This window comes from Podarcis vaucheri (genome assembly GCF_965113315.1).
Source record: "Podarcis vaucheri genome assembly, chromosome: 12".
NCBI lineage: Eukaryota > Metazoa > Chordata > Lepidosauria > Squamata > Lacertidae > Podarcis > Podarcis vaucheri.
The window spans coordinates 5,268,835-5,292,158 of NC_138750.1; the positions used below are offsets into that span (position 1 = coordinate 5,268,835).

Here is a 23,324-nt window from a genome sequence, read left to right on the forward strand (position 1 = left end):
AGGTCAAATACATGGATGAAAAAAGTGTTATGCTTGCATTTCTACACTTCTTCAAAGTTTGCAATAAAACTATTGATTAAAAAATTGAGGAATGGGGGAATTTACCCTCGAATTAGCAGCGAAAATTTCCACTCCCTGCCCCTTCTGTTTAAGACAGAGCATGCATGGGCTTCTCTTTGCAAACAGTCCTTTCCCCCATTTGAGCAGACGATGAGCAGGAAAATGCATTGTGATTGAAGAAGAGCTTCCAGAAGACACTTTGCAGCCGCTGTGTAGATACAAGAACAGGAACTACAGCTATTGCTAAACTGGCAAAACTAGGCTGCTCCCTGTCTGTTGTTTTCTAATAAATTTTCCTTTTAAAAAGAAAATATCCTTTTGCCTGCTTCCTGACACAGTCTTTGCACTGAGGGAAATTTCATGACATTTGTGAACATTAAGATTGTGGTAGACAACACAAGAGATACAAGAAATCTCTGCCTAGAATTGTCTCCCACAGCTTGTCACAAAGCAAGCAGAATGGAGCTTCCCCAATATCTGAGGCACTGATAAAGCTACAGTTGTAGCCTCCACCCCCATCCCATTTCCAAATGAGGCACTGGGAAGGAGACAGACCCCCGCAACATGTTCCCCTTCTCATGTTATACTCACAAGGAGAGAGTAGGCGTGAAGCTCAGTTGGACCTGATCCTCTTCCCGATGGGTTTCCAAGAGGATTGGGCATCTGAAAGCAACTCCTCTCTGTTCCTGTTCCAATTTCTATGAGTGACTATGCGCCAAAGGTGCACATTTGCGGAAATACTCATAATATGAAATGTAATACCAGCAGTACATAGGCCTTTTTATTCAGAGCAAGTTCTTGAGACCAGGCAGCATAAACCTGTTTTGTTTCTTTCAGCATCTAGAATCAAATGTTGAATTAACACTGAATTTAACTCAGGAAGTATATGTGCATGTGTTTGCCGTCTGTGTTTGTTACAGCTTCTTTCCTTTGCTGGGTTTTTAGTTGGGGGGGGGGGAGTTGTGGTATGACTTGATAGATGTTTTTAAAATTGTGATGGATTCCCCTGGGGATGGATTCCCCTGGGGAAAAACGCATTCCATTACACCAGTAGTGAGGAGGCTTTGGCCTATGTGCTGCACATAAATTTTGGTCTAATTTCATGCAATCTGTCAGACTAGCCCACTCTTGCTCTGGACCACTCCTCTGTGAATTGCTTCCTTTTCTACAAATGCATCTTGCGTTTGTGTTGAGTATGTGTGTGTAAGAGAGAGGGAGGAAGACAGTGGGGGAGGAGACTGGGATGCTACAGAGAGAGAGAGAGAGAGAGAGAGACAGAGTGGCACAGGAAGGGTGAGAAAGGTTACCTTTAAGTGACTGTGTTACTCTAAAGGAGGATCAGAAGGCATAACATGATCTACTGAAAGATCTCCGAGTGATTTATAGTAGATGGGCAATGGTTTTTAACTTCCAATTGTGTAATAGCAGCAGCTGCAACAAAAAGGCTTTCCTCCCTAAATCAGACTGATTGTTAATATGCTATAGGGATACTTAAAAGCACTACCACAGGTGCTCACTCCACCACTGCCTTGCTTTTTAATCAGATTGTTTACTATTCCAGAATTTTATTCAGAAATTTTCTTTAAAGAGATGGCAAAGTACTGTTATTTGACCTGAAGGTGCTGCTGTGCAATGCCAGGTCAATGACTGGTAAGACCACTGCCATCCACGACCTGATTGTGGATGGAGGACTTGACCTGGCATGTGTGACAGAGACTTGGTTGGATGAAGCAGATGGGCCTGTTCTTGCTGCCGCTTGTCCACCAGATTTCTCTTGCGCACAGCAACCCGGGTCACATGGGCAGGGAGGGGGTTCACAGTGATTTTTAGGAAGTCATTAGCTTGCATCAGGCATCCTATTGGGAAGCCCCCGTTTTCTGAGTGCATGTTCTGGAAGTTGGGCAATAGGGGCAGTACAGGATTCCTTTTGGTGTACCAACCTCCCCGCTGCACCAAGGATTCCCTGCCCGAGCTGCTTCAGGTGTGGCGGATGTTCTCCTGGAGACACCTAGTTTGGTTGTCCTTGGGGATTTTAACATCCATGCCGACACGACCTTAGAAGGGGCCGCTTGGGACTTCATGGAAAGCATGGCCTCCATGGGGCTGTCCCTGAATAAGTTTGGCCCGACACATAGCCGCAGACATGCCTTGGACCTGGTGTTCACCTCTACTGACATGGGTGATCTGACATTAAGTAAAAGTGAAACAAAAGAAGGGCCATGGTTGGATCACTTCCTGGTGCAACTGGACTTCTCCGCAACCCTTCCCCTCTGCAGGGAGGTGGGACTGATTCGGATGGTCTGCACCCGCCACTTAATGGTTCCAGAGAGTGGTAGGGGCAGTTCCTCCACTGCGAGAAGCCAAGTTACAGGGAACCAGGCAGAGGGCCTTCTCAGTAGTGGCGCCCACCCTGTGGAACGCCCTCCCACCAGATGTCAAAGAGAAAAACAACTACCAGACTTTTAGAAGACATCTGAAGGCAGCCCTGTTTAGGGAAGCTTTTAATGTTTGACAGACTATTGTATTTTAATATTTTGTTGGAAGCCACCCAGAGTAGCTGGGGAAGCCCAGCCAGATGGTCGGGGTATAAATAATAAATTATTATTATTATTGGGACGCGGGTGGCACTGTGGATAAAAGCCTCAGCGCCTAGGGCTTGCCGATCGAAAGGTCGGCGGTTCGAATTCCCGCGGTGGGGTGCACGCCCGTTGCTCGGTCCCAGCGCCTGCCAACCTAGCAGTTTGAAAGCACCCCCAGGTGCAAGTAGATAAATAGGGACCGCTTACTGGCGAGAAGGTAAACGGCGTTTCCGTGTGCTGCACTGGCTCGCCAGATGCAGCTTTGTCACGCTGGCCACGTGACCCGGAAGTGTCTCCGGACAGTGCTGGCCCCCGGCCTCTTAAGTGAGATGGGCGCACAACCCTAGAGTCTGTCAAGACTGGCCCATATGGGCAGGGGTACCTTTACCTTTATTACTATTATTATAAAACCAGTGAAGGTGGTGAAGGTCCTATGTGAGTGCCTAGAGGCAGTTGGAGGATGGAAGGCAGCTAACAGATTGAGGTTGAAGCCTGACAAGACAGAAGGACTGTTTTTGGGGGACAGGGGGCGGGCAGGTGTGGAGGACTCCCTGGTCCTGAATGGGGTAACTGTGCCCCTGAAGGACCAGGTGTGCAGCCTGGGAGTCATTTTGGACTCACAGTTGTCCATGGAAGCGCAGGCCAATTCTGTGTCCAGGGCAGCTGTCTACCAGCTCCATCTGGTACGCAAGCTGAGACCCTATCTGCCCACGGACTGTCTCGCCAGAGTGGTGCATGCTCTAGATATCTCCCTCTTGGACTACTGTGCTCTACGTGGGGCTACCTTTGAAGGTGACCTGGAAACTACAATTAACCCAGAATGCAGCATCTAGACTGGTGACTGGGAGTGGCCGCCGAGACCAGGTAACACCGATCTCAGAAAACCTACATTGGCTCCCAGTACGTTTCTGAGCACAATTCAAAGTGTTGGTGCTGACCTTGAAAGCCCTAAATGGCCTCAGTCCAGTATACCTGAAGGAGCGTCTCCACCCCCATCGTTCTGCCTGGACACCGAAGTCCAGCTCTGAGGGCCTTCTGGCAGTTCCTTCATTGCAAGAAGTGAGGTTACAGGGAACCAGGCAGAGGGCCTTCTTGGTAGTGGCACCCTCCCTGTGGAACACCCTCCCTTCAGATGTGAAGGAAATAAGCAGCTATCCTATCTTTAGAAGACATCTGAAGGCAGCCCTGTTTAGGGAAGTTTTAAATGTTTGATGTTTTATTGTGTTTCCAATGTTTTGTTGGAAGCCGCCCAGAGTGGCTGGGGAGGCCTGGCCAGATAAGTGAGTAAGTAAGTAAGTAATATTATGAATTATTATTATAACTGCCCTGTGATCTTTGGATGGTGGTACATAAATTTAATAATAATGATAATAGAAGCATAAATTCTGCTTTCCAGGATGGCCATGCCCAGCATGTTTAGGGAGGAGGGGACAGGATGGTTAGGCCAAACTCCCTTAGGGTGGCCTGAAAAGAAGCGGGGGGCCGAAATGCGCCAAGTAGGATGGCCGGACTGGCCTGCCGTGGAGGCGCCCCCTCGTCTCCCCGCTGTGTGACTGGGGACCCCTCGCTGCCTCCGCGTTCCCGGCGCGGCTTCCTCCTCTCCCCCGTCTCCGGGGCCGGGGAAGTTGCAGCTGCAGGTCGGCGAGGCGGGGCAGCAGCCGCCGAAGATAAGGAGGACCACAGGCGGCGGCGGCGGCGGCGGCGGCGGGGGAAGTGCGCGTGCGCCACGCTCAGCCCAGCTCAGCCCGCCCGACTGGAATTTCTCGCCCTTCCCACCGGCGGCTGGCTGCGCGGGGCAGGTACGAAGCTCCACCTGAAGGCAGCGCGGAGCGAACCTCCCCGGCCGCCGCCAGCCGCGCTTCGTGCTCTCCCCGAGTCTCCCCAGCCGCCTGCCTCCTTCCATTGCTTGGCCGGAATCCTCAGAGGGAGACGCGGCGTCGACGGAGCAGGGGAGAAGTTTGGCCGGCGAGTTCCGCGCCGAGAAGGCGGGCAGCCAGGCAGGCAGGCGCGTCTTCCTCGACGCCGCGCGCCAAGCGCCTCCCGCGCACCTGGAGCGGGGCCGGCTGCCGGGAGAAGCGCCCGTCCGGCGGCCCCAGAGCCTCTTCCCGCTCCTCCTTCCCTCGGCCGCCGGAGAGCAGCGAGCGCGGCCGGCGGCGCTCCCCTGGCATGGTCCTGGGCGGCGCCGGAGAGGCAGCCCGGCGCGCGAGGCTTCGCTGAGGAGCCACCCGGCGGGAGATGGGGCTCGGCGGGACTCGCGCGGCTTCGCTCGCCGGCGGAGGAGGAAACTTCGGGGCCAGGCGCGCGGCCGCCGCCCTCCTGGTGGGGCTGCTGGCCGGCAGCTTGTGCGGCGCCGCCGCCGCCGACGAGAAGAAAGGTGAGCGCGGAGCGGGCGAGGCTGGCGGGGAAGGGTCGGAGTCCGGAGGTGCCGTGGCTTCGTCAGGAGGGCGCTTTGCACATGCTCCTTGCCGGTCCGCGCCCCGGATTTTGCCCGCCCTCTGAGTTCGTCTTTATTTTCCCGCAGTGCTGGCCCAGACTTGGATAATGCCACGGTTGGGTTGTGGAATTGGGTTCTGGGGTTGGCCCTGGCCTCCCTACTCCAGACTGGCTCTTTGCGTCAGATGCCTCCCAGGTTGTCATAGAACATTTGCCATAATTGTTTGATAGTAGTAATAATATTTGCTAATAGTAATGCTTTTGTGGGGAGCTGCGACTGGGATGGCGATCAGTTGTTAGGTCTTGGAGGGAAAGCTCAATAGAGGTGAAAACTAGAGGTGGTAAAAGTGCCACAATTTCTTCCCGGCTTCCTGGGTAACTTGCTGGCGACTTCAGACTTTTCTTAAATAACAGGACAGAGGCAACAGGAACAAGTTAGGCACACATTCCCACTATACCCAGTGACCTCTTTGGAATGAACTTCTAAGAATGAGAGCCAACTTTGTCTGCCATTGAGGTGACATCCACCCCAATACAGAACTTGTCCCAGAATATTTCCTAGTTATTTTTCTTATTTTGTTTATATTCTAAAGTGCTGCCTAGCTTCTGAAAGGTTACGTCGTAATAAAGTTATTTGCTTTTAAGGTACCACATGATTCTCTGGGGTTTTACAGTAAGAGACTTGGCCAAGACGAACAAATTGATAGTGGAGAGAAGTCTGTTGTTTATGTGTGGACTTTGTCAGTTTCACAAGGACCCAAATGCCCTGCGAAGTGGTTCCTGCCCAGAGTTCATTATCCTTTTCCTGTAACGTGGGGAAAACCACCAGTGATTCATAGGAATGCCCAAGCCTAGCAACTAGCATTCCAGCCAGACTTGAGGTTTGCAAGTTCAGTGTGTTTGTATGCTTGGTTCTCTGTCCCAACCTTTTAAAATGACCTCTTTACTATCTGGAATAGTTAAGGAATAGTAGAAGGAATAGTTGAGACCAGTGCCTTTTCAACTCTGCTTTTCCTAAAAAGAAAAAGGGTTAGACGTTATTAATGTAAGCGGTTCCCTATCTATGATTGAAAGCCTTGTCAGCCTCATAGAAACTTGCCTGGAGTTTCATCCACTCTCCCCGTCTCCCTTTACTTGGCTTAAGTTTAAGAGCTGTAAAGAAAGTGTTCTGTTGCTGCTGAAAAACCAGTTTGAAAGCTGCAGCAGGGATGGTGGGAGAGAGTTTTGTGGTGGTTATTTTGATCTGTAAGTGGTTTCCCCTTTCTTCTTCTTCCCTTCACTTTTGTGAAGTTTTTAGAGCAAGGAGCCAGCTTTATTTCCAGGCAAATTTACTTATTTTGGAAATCTGTCAAAAGGGGGGAAATGAAGATTTTCTTCTTTCTTTCCCTTTTTACTGCCTCTTTCCCGAGGGAAAAACCAGCAGCTAAAAAAATCTGATACATGAGCTGAGCAAAAGTAGTTTAAGCATTTCATGACGCTGGACAATAAAACTAACTTTGAAAAGGAGAAACGCCTCTCAGAGGAGCTTATTGCACAATCTTAACATCAAGAAGTTTTTTCTCTCTGCTCCAAACAGCAAGTTCATACCTGTTGGTGGTGATGTAATTGGGGCAGGGCTGCCTTTTTCTTTTCAGTAAACTCCCATCTACCTTTGTGTAGTTGTGGCTAGTCTGAGTTGGGTCCTTGTAGAATAAAACTGCAAAAAATGTATACTAAAACAAAGCATTTAGCATTATGTACGTATTTGATATAAATGCTATTAACTGCAGACATGTTCTGCTATGGTCTATGGACTAACACATATTTTAATTAAAAAAAACTGGTGGTAGGAATAACTTTCTTGGGTCACCAGTGTAACTGAATTTGGGCTGCAGCTTCCGTTTTTAATGTTATGGTGGAGACGCCTATTGTGTTTCTTTCACCCTCAGTGTTGGATACTGTCAAGGACACGAGCGGATGTATCTGTTTTGACTTCATCTTGTTCCCATAGTTTGTTTGAAGATTTATAAAGCAATAGTTAGAAGTATTTCACATTGTATTTTTCCAGGGTATCATAAGGGGGAAAGACAAATCCCCACCCTTAGGAGCTTACAATCTAAATGTCAACAGTGAAGGAATCTGGTGCAGTTACATCTTCAGTTCTGGGGGATTAAGTGATAAACTGGCTTAATAGTGTTATGTTGCTATCATGGTTCCAAATACATTCCACTGAGCATGGTGCCTGCTTTCTATTGGCAAATGCTAATAAGGGGCATGATCTAATATTCATTTGCTGTTGATAACAATAAGTCTGCTTCTATAAGTTTATTGGCTCCCAGTACATTTCCGGGCACAATTCAAAGTGTTGGTATAAACTCCTAAACGGCTTTGGCCCTGAATACCACAGCCACCGTCATTCAGCCCAGACTCTGTGGACCAGCTCTGAGGGCCTCTGCCAGCTCCCTCACTGCCAGAAAGGACATTACAGGGAACCAGGCAGAGGGCCTTCTTGGTAGTGGTGCCCACCCTCTGGAACACCCTTCCATCAGATGTCAAGGAGTTAAGTAACTATACAACCTTTAGAAGACACCTGAAGGCAGCCCTGTATAGGGAGGTTTTTAATGTTTGGTGTTTTATTATGTTTCTGTATATCCTGGAAGCTGCCCAGAGTGGCTGGGGTACAATTATTATTATTATTATTATTATTATTATTATTATTATTATTATTTTATTGTCTGCTATAAGAGTTGGAAGCATCAGTTCTACGAGGAAAGGCTGTAAGTGCTTGTGTCTTTTAGATTAGAAAACATAATGGAGTATCAAAGATGTGTGGCTTCCAGTGGCGTATGGAGCCCTGGTGACACCCAGGGCAGGTGGCCACCAGCATGTGCACATTGTTCTATAGGGTGGGGCATGTGGGGTGGGGCACACTGCCGGAGCTGAGGGGGACATGGCATGCATGTGTGCTGGCGGCAGAAGCAGTGTGGGACTGAGCCACTTGTCCCTGCTAAAGGGTGGCTGAGGGAGAGGTGACTGGCGGACGCCAGCCCTGCCCTTTCTTTTCAGGGTGGCTGAGGGGGAGGTAGCAGGCATGGGGCTGGAGGGTGCTGCCCTTTGGGGTCCAGGGTGCCGTCCCCAAGGTAGGTGCTGCCCGGTGTACCCTGCCCCTTCCACCACCCCATTCCTCCACTACTGGTGGTTTCCACTATATAGAGCACATCACCAAAACCTATCAAAATACCGTAAAACCAGGAGTCTTTGGTCTGATCCAGTGAATTATTTATGAATGGCAAATTTTCTTATATGCTGGGAAAAGGCACATTAACTGACAATGTCCCATATAACAAGAATGCATGCTATACTGGATTCTGTTATCTCTCCCGTTATTCAGGTGTTTGTTTGTATGGTCCTGTTTAAAGTCACTGGTTCCCAGTATCAATATTTTAAAGAACACTAGGTCAAACTCTTGGAAAAGTCAGAAGCAAATGTACGTCTTTTTAATATAAAAAATATATATTTTATTAAGTTTTTACATAGTACATCTTTAAAAAATCATATGTTACCATTCTTATTTTTCTCTGACTTCCCATATCACTTGATAAGACATTATATCTCCACTCTCTGAATTGCCCATTTGTTTCTAATATCACACAAACTGTAAAATATAAACCTAAAAATAACATATTCTTCTTCTGTTGCTCAAGATATAAATCCGTCTCATACTGAAAAAGAATAAAAGTATTTTCTTAAGTAATGTGAAAAGGGTTTCCATTCTTCTACAAACACCTCATCATTAGAGTCTCTTAGTCTAGTGGTTAGTTTTGCCATTTTGGCATAACTTGTTAATCCATTCTTCTCTTGTGGGTATTGCAGTTTCTTTTCCACTTCTGCACATATATAATCCTTGCTGCAATTGTTGCATACATAAACAGTTTTATCATTATTTTTGGTATCTCTTGCCTGAACAAACCTAGCAAAAAAGCTTCTGGTTTTCTACCTACTGTCGTTTTAAACATCTTACTTAATTCATTTATCATTTTGCAGTAGGCTTTTGCTTTCTTACAAAACCACTACATATGAATAAAAGTGCCATCAGCTTGTTTACATTTCTACCATTGTTTATTAGCATTCCTACATATTTTAGCCATTTTCACGTGTGATATATACAATCTATATGTCATTTTCATATAGTTTTCTTTCAGCGCACTACAGGCAGTAAAATTAAGATCAGTTTTCCACAACTTTTCACACTTACCCATTTCCATATTATGCCATGGGCCAAGAGCCCAGTGAATCATTCTTGATTTTACCAACTCATCTTTTTTCCCATTCAGGCAACACTTTGTACATCTTGTAGATCAATTTCTCGTTGCCACTCAGTAATTCCTTTTCAAAGTCCGACCCTCCACCTCCAAAACCTTTTAATGAATCTCTTAAAAAATATTCATATGTTTGACGATATCGAATCCAATATGATATCCATTCTTTTGTCTCTTCTTGACTTTTCATTTTACATTCCACCACCTTAAAACATAATAAATCTCTATATGTGCCCCATTTCTCCCTCATATTAATTTCCCCCCAAGAACTAGCTTCAGTTGGGGACAGTCACAGGTTTCCCCCCTTTTCTAATAGGTCTTTATTCCATACCACATACAGACGACTTCTTATTGGGTGGTTCAGAAAATATTTACGGTATTTACCTTCACCTTTTCATACCATAAGTAAGCATGCCAGCTAAAACTGTTACCAAAGTCTAACATTTTTCCATAATAAACAATCTTTTAACTAAGCCAAACAGGTTGCTTCATAGTATAGTTTTAAGTCCAGCAGGGCAAAAACCACTCTTGCCTTCATATCCGTTAATATTTTAAATTTTATCCTAGGTTTTTCCCCCGCCAGATAAATTTGGAAATTTCTATTTTCCTTTGTTTGAAGCAGCCCATATTGCTAAGAATTGGTAGTGTCTGCAATAAGAATGAGAGCTTTGGCTCTCTCTATATATATTTAATATAAAACACCATTTTAAACATATTAAACAGTAAAATTCAGATTCATTTATAAGAAAATACAAACACAATTGTATAGAAAAGAGAAAGGGAAAAAGGAATAGAGAAAGAACAACTAAAAAGACCCTTTATCACATTTATAATGTGCATATCTCATCATTTATCCACACATAGAAAGGCAGATTCTCTGAGCTTTCACCTCTTCTCCTGGTCTCCCACCCTGAGAGATCCTTCCTGCCCTGCTTCTCTCCTGCAAGAGCCTCTCTTGAACCCTGGCACCCGGAGCTGCCTTCAGGCGGACAATTATTCCTGGCTGCAAATATTCCAGTGCCAGAAACAGAGCCTTGCTGCTACTGTGGCTCCCATCCCAGAGAACCACGTGCGCTCTGGTGGCTGCTGTTGCACTTCAGTCCTGGTCTTCAGGGAGCTGGCTGCAACTGGGCGCTGCAGCCCCGTCTCTGGAGAGAACTTGCCGATCTGGTACACCAACCCTTGAAGGTTGCACGCCACTCTGGATGAGGAGCAAAATGTTCATTTTAACCGTTGAGTCTGTTCCCAGTAGGGATAGATTCATTCTATTCCAGCTTTCCATATCTCATTTTAGACCATCCCATAATTATTTTGAAACAGTTTCATATTATTATTATTTGTAATCCAAATGAAGGCATCTGTCGGCATAGTATTTAATGAATTTTAATATTTTTAACTATTGTTGTGTTGATGTTTGTGTACAGGCATGGTCCTCACAATAAACGGATTTGTTGTTGTTGTTGTAATCCAAATTCCCAGATATTTAACTTTTAAAAAATACTTTTATATGTGTTATTTCTTGCAGTATTTTACTTGTTTGTTCAACTACTTTTTTGGTCAATATTTTAGTTTTAATTTTGTTCATATAGATCCTGCCAAATCCCCAATTTTTAAAATCATCTCCAGTATTGTTATCACATTTTTGGTTGCATCTTCTAAAAAAACCCAAACCACATAATCCGCAAATGCCTTCAACTTATAACTTTGAAAGCCTAGTTGTATTCCTTGTATGGCAGAATTTTCTCTTATCTCAATACATAAAATTTCTACAATCAAAATAAACAGTAATGGCGAAAGGGGAAAACTTTGCCTTGTACCTTTCATAACTTGTAACTTTCATAACCTTTCATAACTGTACATTTCTCTGTAGGTATTCCATTTACTATTAAATTTGCAAATTAGCAGTAATGACTCTTAGCAGCCCAGTGATTTTGAACTTTGCTAAATAGTTCATGTAATTATAACATATCAAGCATGTGCAATCAAATTTCACTCCTGATATCAAACGCTTATGAAAATTATTGCAGTATGTTGGGAAAACTGCCGTTCAAATCATGCAGTTCTGTTTTCCTCAGACCTTGGTGTTCTATATAATTTCTTTTTAAATGGATGCAACTGCCTACAATCCTTTCATCTACCTGTATAATAGCCAGTTAGTACTCTTATGGTATAACCTTTTAGTGTCTTAAAATATATCCATATATGCATACTGATGTATATCACATATACAGTATTTAGTTCTTTCTCATAAGCAGCTTCCTAAGAGTAAACCAATTTAAAATAGCTTTCCTTCTCAACGTCATTGGCTATGCAGTGTTTCTTCCTAGCAATAGTGCTTTATCACATTCCAGAGGGAGTCAAGGAAAGTTTGTGATTACAAATTTGCACTGGGGACATATGTTAAGAGTAATTGCCTTGCAGGACTTCTGTTGATTTCAATAGGAATTTTATGATGAAGCATCTCTCACTTGTATTATGAAACGCTTGCCCTCCTTGTTACTTTATACACTGCTTTGAATGCTTGAAATGAGAGCGGCTTATAAATGCTATATATAAAAGTTTTATTCAACAGTACGGCTGATGTTAATTAAAGCTTGGGTTTCAAAACTTTCATTGCCTTTTAAGACTTATTTCTCAGGCATGAGAAGGAGAAGCAGCACTGGAGTGAGAAGCATTGCACAGGATTTTATGATTTTCTTCAGTTCTCTTTACTGTTCCATTCAAGTGTTACAATCAAAATGAGCCTCCCAGTGGTTTTCAACCAGTGTGCCATGGCGCCCTGGGGTGCCTTGAAGGATGGTCAGGGGTGCCACGGGCAACACTGGTCTCTGTCCCTCTTTCCTTTCCTCCCTCCTCTGATGCCCTCTTGCGTCTCTGCCTCCCAAAGGCTTCCACAGCTGTTTGTTGCAGCAGCTCCACAGACGACGAATGGTGCCTCTGGGGGTGCTGGTTGCCAAGAGCTGAGGTGGCCTCGGAGTAAGCAAGCGAGCGGGTGAGGGTGCCCAGCCAGTCCACCAGCCCTTGCTATTGGGAATGGACAGACTAGTGGGAGCCCAGGCAGGCAGGCAGGCAGGCAGGCAGGCGCTGCTCTGGCCTTTCTTGTGCTTGCTGTGTGCAAGGCCTGCCTGGGAGCTGAGGGCCCACTGCTGCCTCCCAAGGTAAGGAACTGGCCATTCTCCATTGGGCCACTAAGGCTGCAGATATCCTCTTCCCAGGCCCCTGTGGGGAAGTGTGAGGAGGCACCTCTCTTTGGAGCAGGGGGGAGGGCAGCTCAGAGACCAGGGGCAGCAGCAGCGGCTGCCTGGAGGACTCCCAAGTAGAGGGGGGAGGAGAGGAGGCTGAGGCAACACTCCACAATCTGGCAGTCTGAGAATTGGCAGCCACAATTGCCAGGTGCAGAACTGTTGCACGACACAAAAATTGTGCTGAGATGTATTGTGCAGATGGGCATCAGAGGCAAACTGCTGGTGTCTCTTCCAGAGCCCTTTAGCCACTAGCTACATTGGTACAATTAAGTGCTTTTTATATTTGGTAGGAAGCCATAACCTCATGAATTGAGATTACTACAAGCAGGCAACATGGTAGAGAAGGCTTTGTACCATTTACGAAGCTAAGAAGATTGTTATGTTACATTGGCATAAACTACTTTGTTGTAGCTCCTCTATAGATCTTGGGGTGCCAATTATTTATATGTATAGTTGAGCTCTAAAGAGAGGACATAGAGGAATCCTGAATAATCCAGGTATTTACTAATCTCATTAGAGTGTTTAGAGCTTTAGAAACATCAGAAAACAGGATCCCTGCCTGCCCTGGAGACTTTGTCGTATGAGAGAACTTGTTTGGTTCAGGGAGAGTCCTTTAAGGAGTATTGCCTTGCATATACTTGTGATGTCCTGAAATCTGTACCAGTTTAGTCAAGAGTACATCACTCTTATTCAAATTAATCTGCTTCAAAATTTACATTTGTTCTCCTTTTGGTCAAACTGGCATGAATATCGTACAGAGTTTTTCAATGATCAGTTAAGAAAGTATTTTAAATAAAGTTGCATTTATTACATTACTTGTAATACATTTTTTCAAGACCTAGTAATTTTAACAAGACATTTTAAAGCTATCTAGTCAAGTCTAATTCCAGGGTAATATAGGCTAATAAAGGCTTGGACATTCAGGTTGGGCTAATGAGGTTTAAAGCAGGAAAAGCACAATGGAGGAATTCTGCATTGAAGTAGAGGATTCTCTAGGGTTCATTAAAATGCTTCAAAATGTGCATGTACCTTTGGCCAAAGTATAGTGCTCCATATTTACATGTCAGCAGCACTTGGTGGAGGTGGTTGGATAAAAGCCTCTGTGGGCTCTCTTGTTAAGGTGGTCTTCTCAGAGCCTGTGGTAGAACTGCTTGTATGGAATTTTCTCGTGCCATAACACAGATATTAAAGGAACGAGGTAGCAAGGCCTCTTGGTAGCAGGCATTGTGTTGATGAATGATTTACCTTCATTAACACCTTAAGCAACATCTTTCATTCTTATCTCTTGAGTGTGGTAACACAAAGTGGCTCAAATCAGATGTATGGTTTGTGATTGTTAGAATGAGCTGCACCAAGCTTTGGACTTTCATCCACTGCCTCTGAGGACAGAGTTAAGCAAATTTAAACCCATATGTGCTTTTAATGTCTCCTAATCCTGTGCTGGCCTTCATAAACCATGTCTCAAGGTATGTATTATAAGTGTATACTCATTCTCCACCCCACCCCCTAAGTAAATGCAAATGTAAAAAGTGTACTAAAATAAAAGGGCGGAGGCAGAGTAATGGTAAATGACTTGTTCTAGCAGTTTGGCCAGATATTTCAACATTGCCTTCAGGAAAGAAATAAGGGATTGCCTATGTTAGTAACTTGTTTCTTGCAGTCAAGCCGAGGCATATTCCAGTTCATTTTAAATGAAATAATGACTAGTGATAAAGAACATCTAGAAATTTAATGTGACAAACTGCACAACATTTTCTGTTCTGCGACCTTCATGTGCTTAGGTGTGTCTTTTTGACTGAAACATTGTCTGGCATTTTGAACTTGGATAATGCCAGACAAAGATTGCATTTCAGATAATATTCAGAATAGTAGGAAAACAGGGTTGCATACTGGGTTCGAGTCAAGGCTGGCCCAAGACATTTTGGCACCTAAGGCAAACTGCAAGATGGCGCCTTCCTCCCCACAAGGGAAGATGGGGTGAGTGAAGATCTACATCAGGCACAAGGCCATAAAAATAAGGATCTACATCGGGATCTGCTGTCCCTGTGAATCCTGCTGCCTAAGGCATTCTCCCCACCTTGCCTAATGGGCGGGCTGGCCCTGGTTTGAGTAACAATTCAGAAATGGAAAGGGGCTTCATAAACTTAATCCAGCAATTTAGAAATCCTTAAGCCATTGTGAGTGGAGTGCCCCCCCACACCACAAATTTAACCTTTGCTCATAACAGCTCTGCGTCAGCTCTCTCATCTGCATTTTCCTTTGTCTCACTCTTGGAAAGAAGGAAAACAGCAACTGAGAATATAAGTCAAGGGTTGGTACTAAAACTGTTTCTCAGGACTCTGGGAAATATTTTTTATTCTTCTTCATTGACCAGAAAAGAAATCTATAGTTCCCAGAGTTAAGCCAAAGACTGTTTTTAACTAGTTCTTCACATTGTAAGAAAGAAAACTGAGGACAGTTAAATTCTACACTGCCTATTCAGGGAGTTGTGTTGTTTAGTTTCCTCAGTCTCGTCTGCAAGGAAGAACAGCAAAAGTACAATTCCCAGAATTTTTGAGCACAATATAAGATTTATTATGAAATCTTTGTTGCAGTGAGGTGGAAGCCTAGGCACTGAAGCCCACACACAGTATTAGTTGTCTTTGTGAACAAGTGTGTAAATCATGGTGTTAATTGGTTCAAAATTATGTGTTGGTTCACACATGCATGTTCACTTGATTTATCTGCTCCATGTGTGACTTGAATCCATTTGAGTCTGAGCTGATAATTGTATTTTTAAAATGCTGTAGTTCACACAGGGACATAAACTACAACATTATCCATCTCTATGTTATTGCATAAGCAAATAGACCACCATAGATTTACACCTTCACTTTATATTATTACCAGGTGATGAATGTGCATGGGACAAAGCCTTATTCCACACTCACCAGATCAGTAGCCAGAATTGTTTGATGTAGCGAATCCCACTGCTAAGCACCAATTACTAAAGTAGCGGATTCACCCAGCTAACTGCCCCCAATTAAATATATCGGACCCACCTCATGGTACGCCAATTAAATGAATGTCTGCAATATACTACAGGCTAGTGGTGGGTCTTGTGTGAGGGAAAACTTGGCAGGAGCTGGACAAGCAAGAAAAGTTTTATTTACAAAAAGAATTGTGAAACAAAGTTGAGTCAGGGGATGTTTTCTTTCAGGTAGAAGTTAAACTAAATACAAGGATGTCACAGGCTTAAACACAGTAGTATATGCACAGCGTTTCTTAAAATTCAGCTACAGTAATCAGTTGTTACACTTCAAATAGATGTTCAGGTTTCTAGAATAGGTGATAAAATGCTTAACTGAAGTTTCTGTAACTTCACTCTTGTTTCTTGACCTAGTTATGACAGGTGTTAAATACTTTTGACACAGCACCGCTTCCTTCACAGCTTAATGAGGGAGGGGCACTTTTTACCATTTACCCTCTCACTTAGCAGTCCCACTCCTGAGGTATTCTATTCAGTCTAACAGACCCAGGGGGTCTCCTTTGCCTAGAAGAACTCTCCCCTCCGGGCCAGGATGAGGCCCAGGGAGTCCTTCTCCCTCTCCCGCCTCAGACTCCAGGCAACTCCTGTCTGTATACCTTCCTCAGACCCTCAACCCCCTCTTCCTGTCAAAGCGGCAAGGCTCTTGCCTCTTGTTATAGAGAGAGTCTCCTCAGTTCTACTCAAATCAGAACCAGTTCTCCCTATCGCCCAGTAATCCATAATCCCTGTCTTCCAATCAGTTCAAGCCCTATCCCGCAACGGGAAGCCTATCTCTCAAGTCAATCAGGCCCTATCTAACGCTCCCCCTCAGAAACGGCTCCTTTTATTCTCTTGGTAGCCAATCAGAGAGAGGCTCCAGTCCTCTGGTGGAATTTCGGAAGGACTGCTTCACCGGACTCTGCTCTGGCTCTGCCGTCTGTCACATTCAACAATTGATGATGCATCATAGTAGTGCAGTGGTGCCTCGGGTTACATACGCTTCAGGTTACAGACTCCGCTAACCCAGAAATAGTGCTTCAGGTTAAGAACTTTGCTTCAGGATGAGAACAGAAATTGTGCTCCGGCAGCGCGGCAGCAGTAGGAGGCCCCATTAGCTAAAGTGGTGCTTCAGGTTAAGAACAGTTTCAGGTTAAGAACGGACCTCCGGAACGAATTAAATACTTAACCCGAGGTACCTCTGTAGTATATATTCTTCACACTAACTAATATTGTTATGAATGATTTGTACTGTACTTTCAAGAAACTTGATGCACTCCATCCATAACCTCACCTCTTCCATTTCCTGTTTCCATTGCCACCTGCCAATTTCCAATTTTAAATGATCAGAAGGAGCAAAACATGGCCTTGCTTTCCCAATTGCCATAGTCTCTTGCTTCTTGACCTTGCACTAAAACACTGCTGGCTTGCTTGAGGCTTCAGAAATCACTTTATGAACTCTTTCCATGCCTTCTAATACTTCTGGAATGGGTTGCGCCTGCATTACTCTTGCATTCTATGTGTAGCACACCATAATCTGAATTATCACAGGTTGTGGTCTTCTGTTATCTGGGTTTATCTGTTTGGAACCTATGGTTATAGAGAAAAATGTTGCAATGCAGAGTGTTGCTCTAATTGACATTTGAGCTCCTCCCTGAGATTCTCTGAATTGCTCTGTATAATAAATAAAAATCTGGTGTCTTTCAAAACCAGCTTTGTGACAAGGGGACTTTTTGCAATAAATGGACATGCAGCTAAGACATTTTGAACACATAGTCTCTGTTTAAAAGCTATTGATTTAAAACTGTAGGGATTGAGAGAGATTCTGTGACCGAGAATGTACGCAGGGCCAAAACAGACAAGACACAGGAGATCTGTGATTAGTTCTCCTAATAATTATGTTTTTCCCCTTTACAAAATTGTTATTTTACTTCACCATATCTTAACCTATTACAGTATTTGTAAAAATGGATTCCAAACATAATTGAATGTGTCCATGGCAAGTCTGCATTTATATGCACATATATGTTCAGAGTTTGTATATAAGTCTTCAATCCAATTGTAGAAGGGGTTTTTATTTTTATTTTTCCAATTCATAAGTATCAGTCTTTTTGCTGTGGTAAGGCCACGGAGAAGCTACTCATATTGTCCTATTGTAAGGTTCCATGTGCGGGGTATATAAAAGCTTTATATGCTTTTCATTGATATATCCAAGTAGTCAAAATCTCAGTATTTATATCAAAGAATTGTTTAGTCGCAGTCTTCATTTGTTTTATAAATTGGTCATCGTTAAGTAGTGAGATAATAATAATAATAATAATAATAATAATAATAATAATAATTTATTTATACCCTGCCCATCTGGCTGAGTTTCCCCAGTCACTCTGGGCGGCTTCCATTCGAGTGTTAAAAAGTGTACAGTATTAAATAATTAAAACTTCCCTAAACAGGGCTGCCTTCAGGTGTCTTTTAAAAAGAAGATAGCTGCTTATTTCCTTGACATCTATAGGGAGGGCGTTCCACAGGGGAGGTGCTACCACCAAGAAGGCCCTCTGTCTGGTTCCCTGTAACCTCACTTCTCGCAATGAGGGAACCGCCCGAAGGCCCTCAGCGCTGGATCTCAGTGTCCGGGCTAAACGATGGATGTTAAAATACCAGTTTCTTGGTACAGTGGTGCCTCGCAAGACGAAATTAATCCGTTCCGTGAGTCTCTTCGTCTTGCGTTTTTTCAGAGAGGTTAGGCTGGCCTCAACTAGAGCCAGGGCCTTCTCGGCTGCGGCTCCAAACTGGTGGAATGCTCTGTCACAAGAGACTAGGGCCCTGCGGGACTTGACATCTTTCCGCAGGGCCTGCAAGACAGAGTTGTTCTGCCAGGCCTTTGGTCAGGGCGCAGCCTGACTCCCTCCTCTGGCAACCTGCACAGAATTTTGCTTAATTGGTTGCCATCAATTTGATTTAATTAATTTTATAATGAAATATTTTTAGATTGTGTGATTATTTGACTGATTATTTGATTGTTGTTAGCCGCCCTGAGCCCGGCTTCGGCTGGGGAGGGCGGGATATAAATAAAATTTATTATTATTATTATTATTAGCGGCTTAACGGCTATTAGTGGCTTAGCGGCTATTAACGGTTTAGCGGCTTAGCAGCTATTAACGGCTTAGCGGCTTTAAGAAAAAGGAAACAAACTCGCAAGAACTCGCAAGACGTTCCGTCTTGCGAAGCAAGCCCATAGGGAAATTCGTCTTGCGGAACGACTCAAAAAACGGAAAACTCTTTCGTCTTGCGCGTTTTTCGTCTTGCGAGGCATTCGTCTTGCGAGGTACCACTGTATTTTAGCTGTGTTATAATACTTCTAATCCAAACTAATTGCACTGTGATCAGATACGCAACATACATCAATATCACATTCTTGAATTTAATGGTACAAGGACGCTGTTATTAAGAAAAAATCCAACCTAAAACAATTTTTATGTACTTGACTATAGAACGTAAGCTTCCTTTTGGTTGGATGCCTTAAGCACCATGGCTCAACCAGATTCAACTCTTGCATGTACTTTCTGAGTACTTTTTCTCTAGCTAATGAATCTTTTTTTCATGAAGACGTGTTTCTTTCAAAGTTAGGATCAATTATTTCATTGAAATTACCTCCTATTATAAGTTTATCATTTGTACTTTGACTCAGATGACTAAAACATTGATAACACATATCTGGGGAATCTACATTTGGTCAATTAATCAACATTATTATCATTTTGGCAATTTTCACACACAAAATTAAATAGTGTCCATTTTCTCCATAATAACTTGTTGTATATCTACCCTCAATCCTTTTCGTGTCAAGATAGTGAGACTTCTAGCATTAGAAGTATAATTTGTAGTATATACCTTTCCTACCCAATCCTTCATTAACACTTACTTGTCTTGTTCCAACAAATGTGTATCTTGTAAACAAGTGATACCAGTTTTCAAAGATTTTAAGTATTTCCAAATTACTTGCTGTTTTTTTGGAATCTCTCAGCCGTTTTACAATAAAACCAACTAACTTCATATTGTATTATTAATTTCCTTTTGACCCCTGTTATCTTGGTCATAAATCCAAAATTCATTGTTACAAGGTTTATTGTATATGCATACACACACACACACATATATACTGCCATTCATACACCTCAAATATCTTACACATGTCTCTGTATAATTTGGTTTTGTTTACATAATAATAGCCATAACCAAGCAATTCCTTATTATTAATGTTGGAGGGGGGGGAGAATAAAAAATGAAGACAAAAAACAGAAAAAAATAAGAGACAGAGAAAAATCCCCTACCACATTAGTGTTACTTAACAAAAACAATGAACAGATTATCCAACTTAACCAGTTTTGAAAATACAGTGGTACCTCGGGTTACAGACGCTTCAGGTTACAGACTCCGCTAACCCAGAAATATTACCTCAGGTTAAGAACTTTGCTTCAGGATGAGAACAGAAATTGCGTGGTGGCAGCAGGAGGCCCCATTAGCTAAAGTGGTGCTTCAGGTTAAGAACAGACCTCCAGAATGAATTAAGTTCTTCACCCAAGGTACCACTGTATAAGAAAAATAAAAACAGAAAAAATAATCCAAATGGAAAAATAAAAATCATGACTTCTGGAGTGGGCGGAGCTTGCAGCTTCCTCCTCCTTCTTTCCTATAAGCTTGCCTCTGACTTGCTCATATTTTTATTCAAAAAGCAGTGGTAACTTTTGCTGCTTCACTGGTCGATAAGCAGGTGATACGTTCTCTTGTTGATTTTCACTGCTGACTGTTTGTACTCCAATCTATTGGCGCAATGCCCAGACTGGCAGAACAATATCTTCAACAGTGTATCCTCTTATTTGTTCGTTAAGGAAATCATTCAAAGCTTCAATTCCAGGGTACTCACCAATTTTAGTGAGGAATTCCTCTGCAAAATCTGGCTGGTCAAATTTGTGAGTTTGACCTGAATATTGAATACAAAACTTTGCCATAACACCGGTCCTGAGAGATCTGCATTGGCTCCCAGTACGTTTGTGAGCACAATTCAAAATGTTGGTGCTGACCTTTAAAGCCCTAAACGGCCTCAGTCCAGTATATCTGAAGGAGTGTCTCCACCCCCATCATTCTGCCCAGACACTGAGGTCCAGCTCCGAGGGCCTTCTGGCGGTTCCCTCATTGCGAGAAGTGAGGTTATAGGGAACCAGGCAGAGGGCCTTCTCAGTGGTGGCACCCGCCCTGTGGAACGCCCTCCCAGCAGATGTGAAGGAAATAAGCAGCTAGCCTATCTTTAAAAGACATCTGAAGGCAGCCCTGTTTAGGGAGGTTTTTAATATTTAATGCTGTATTGTTTTTAACACTTGATTGGAAGCCGCCCAGGGTGGCTGGGGAAACTCAGCCACATGGGCTGGGTATGAATAAATAATAATAATAATAATAATAATTTGCCATGAACTGAATGTAGTATTTCACATTCTTTGCCCTAGCAAGGGCTTTTGGTTTAACAAATTTAGAGCACGCTTGAATCACATCCTTGGAAAAGTCCAGAAAGAAAGAAATTCTTCTGTTCCCACTTCCATTGATTTTTGGCAGAATTTGCATAAGAGCTCATCTCTATCTTGAACTCACACTTCTGGATCCTTTTAACATGTACTGCTGGTAAGTCATGTGTTCCCCATCTTATATTGGAGCAGCTGGTTATTCTTCTCTAAGTGTAGAACCTTTCAGGCTGAAAGGGACTAGTGGGACTTGGAAGAACAGAAAGAAAAATCCCTTCTCATGGGCTCCAGCACCACGTGCTGCAATTCGGGAATTTCTTAAACAAGGAATTTTGTGAAGCACATACCTAGACTCAGGAAGGCTTAAGATAGCAGCCCTCATCTGACCACACCACCCATAGGCATCATCTCCTTATGCCTGAGGGGACCTCGGCTCCCCCCAACAAAAAACAATTGGGTTGGGGCTGAGCCCCCTCCCAACCTTGAGAGGCCAGGTCTTGTTGCAATAAGCCTTGCCATGCCTTTCCGTGCCTGTGACAAGCCCCATCAGGCCTTCCTGCCAGGAGAAGGCCCAGCGGGGCTCATTGCAGGGTGGCAGTGGTGCTGCCTATGACACCATCTAAATCCACCGTACTTGAGCAGTATTATGGCTGTTCACAGAAGCAGCATGCAGGTATGAGAGATTACATTCTCCCTTATTGCTCCTGCTTTGTACTATTCTTGGGTGCTTTTGCCAGGCAGGAGCGTGAGCTCTCACTGTGGTTGAAGCAAGAGAAACAAAGAACATGATGAGGCATTACAGCTAAAGGGAAGAAGAGGGGGAGTTTGAGAACCAAGTTCTTGGGAGGGGAAGGGAAGGACAGTCGGAGGAGAGGGGAGGACTGTGGCAAGCCAGCAGGGCTTCTGCATGAGGAACAGCAAGAGGGGCAGAGAACTCAGTGACCGCCCTGGAGGGCAAAAGCCCTAGCTACACCACTGGGGCATGTAAAGGTGGATGCCCTGTTGACTTGTGTGTCTCTGCCATGATAACACACTTGTTCAATAATGGGTTTCATTGCCTTCATTCTACATTGGAAATCCAAGGTAGCTTTTCTGTCAACTTCCTTGTTCACCTTCTCAGCCCCACATCCCCCTTAGGGTACTCCTACTTGGTCACTTCATGAATGGCATAATGGTAAATATCTTGGCACTGGATTACGTAAGTATCTGCCAAGTACAAGTAGAATGAGAGAGCATTTGAAAGAAATTAAACCATAGCTTTAGAAATTCCACTTAAGAATTAAAAGCACATTAAGTCATTCAAGTTGGAAATTTGAAGAGGCCATGTGATCAGATGACTTTCATAGAAAAAAAAGCTTAGCTTTAATGTAGTGTTAAAAAGCTAAGCTTCTTTATATATTGTATCCTAGTAGAAATTATGTTGTTTTTCCTTCTTAAATGTAAATTCACTGAAAATTATTCTTGATGATTCTTATTCTTATTTTGTTTGTAATGTATATGCTCTAGAATTCTGCATCTTAGCATTTTTCTAAGTGTCCAGTCTAGTGTTCTTGCACTAGAACATTATATTTGCGCCTCTCTTCACACATCCCCGCCCTCTGGTCCTGCTCCACAAAGCTAATCGCTTGGCTGGAATGTGCCATGGAACTGTGGGGATGCCTCTTGTTTGCCTTGATGGAGGGGGGAGAGAAGGGGGGGGGGAAGAATGCCTGGCTGGAATGCAGCTTCCTATACCAAGGTCAGGGACATATCTGCTGCCCTGCTGACTTTTGGCTCTGGCCACATCCACCACTGATGCAAGGAGAAAAACCAAACTTTTATTGAATTCTTAAAGCCAAACTAGCAGCAAAGCTTAAATTGGTCTCAGTATTGGAACTAGAATATAACAATTCTACATCACAAAGCTGACCTGCTTGTTGAGACTTTGGACCTCTTGCCCCGTGCAGATCATTGAAGAACTGGAGCCCATCTCAGGAAGCTGCTGAGCAGCTTGCGCTTTAGTTGACGTACTTAAGAATATTCATCCCCTGGCACTGCTGTGTCCTTAAGGAGTTGCCTGCTTGGTTAGAAAGACATTAACTAAATATGTGCATGTGATGTGTGCTTGTATTTGTTTTTTCCTTCTGGCTAAAACAAATTATATTGAAATCATTGTTATGGCTGGATCTGTGCACAGATGCAGCATTTTGTTTTTG

The 23,324-nt window shown here is 43.7% G+C and overlaps 1 protein-coding gene across 2 annotated transcripts in view; it reads left to right on the forward strand.

Moving 5' to 3' along the window:
• The first annotated feature begins 4,859 nt into the window (after positions 1-4,859).
• The window catches only part of EGFR (epidermal growth factor receptor), a 147,964-nt gene continuing 129,499 nt past the window's right edge, over positions 4,860-23,324 (forward strand). For both annotated transcript variants that reach the window (XM_082192750.1, XM_082192751.1), the window contains exon 1: positions 4,860-5,013. In XM_082192750.1, coding sequence (XP_082048876.1) covers positions 4,875-5,013 — 139 coding nt within the window. In that variant the 5' untranslated portion in view covers positions 4,860-4,874. The remainder of the gene's footprint in view (positions 5,014-23,324) is intronic.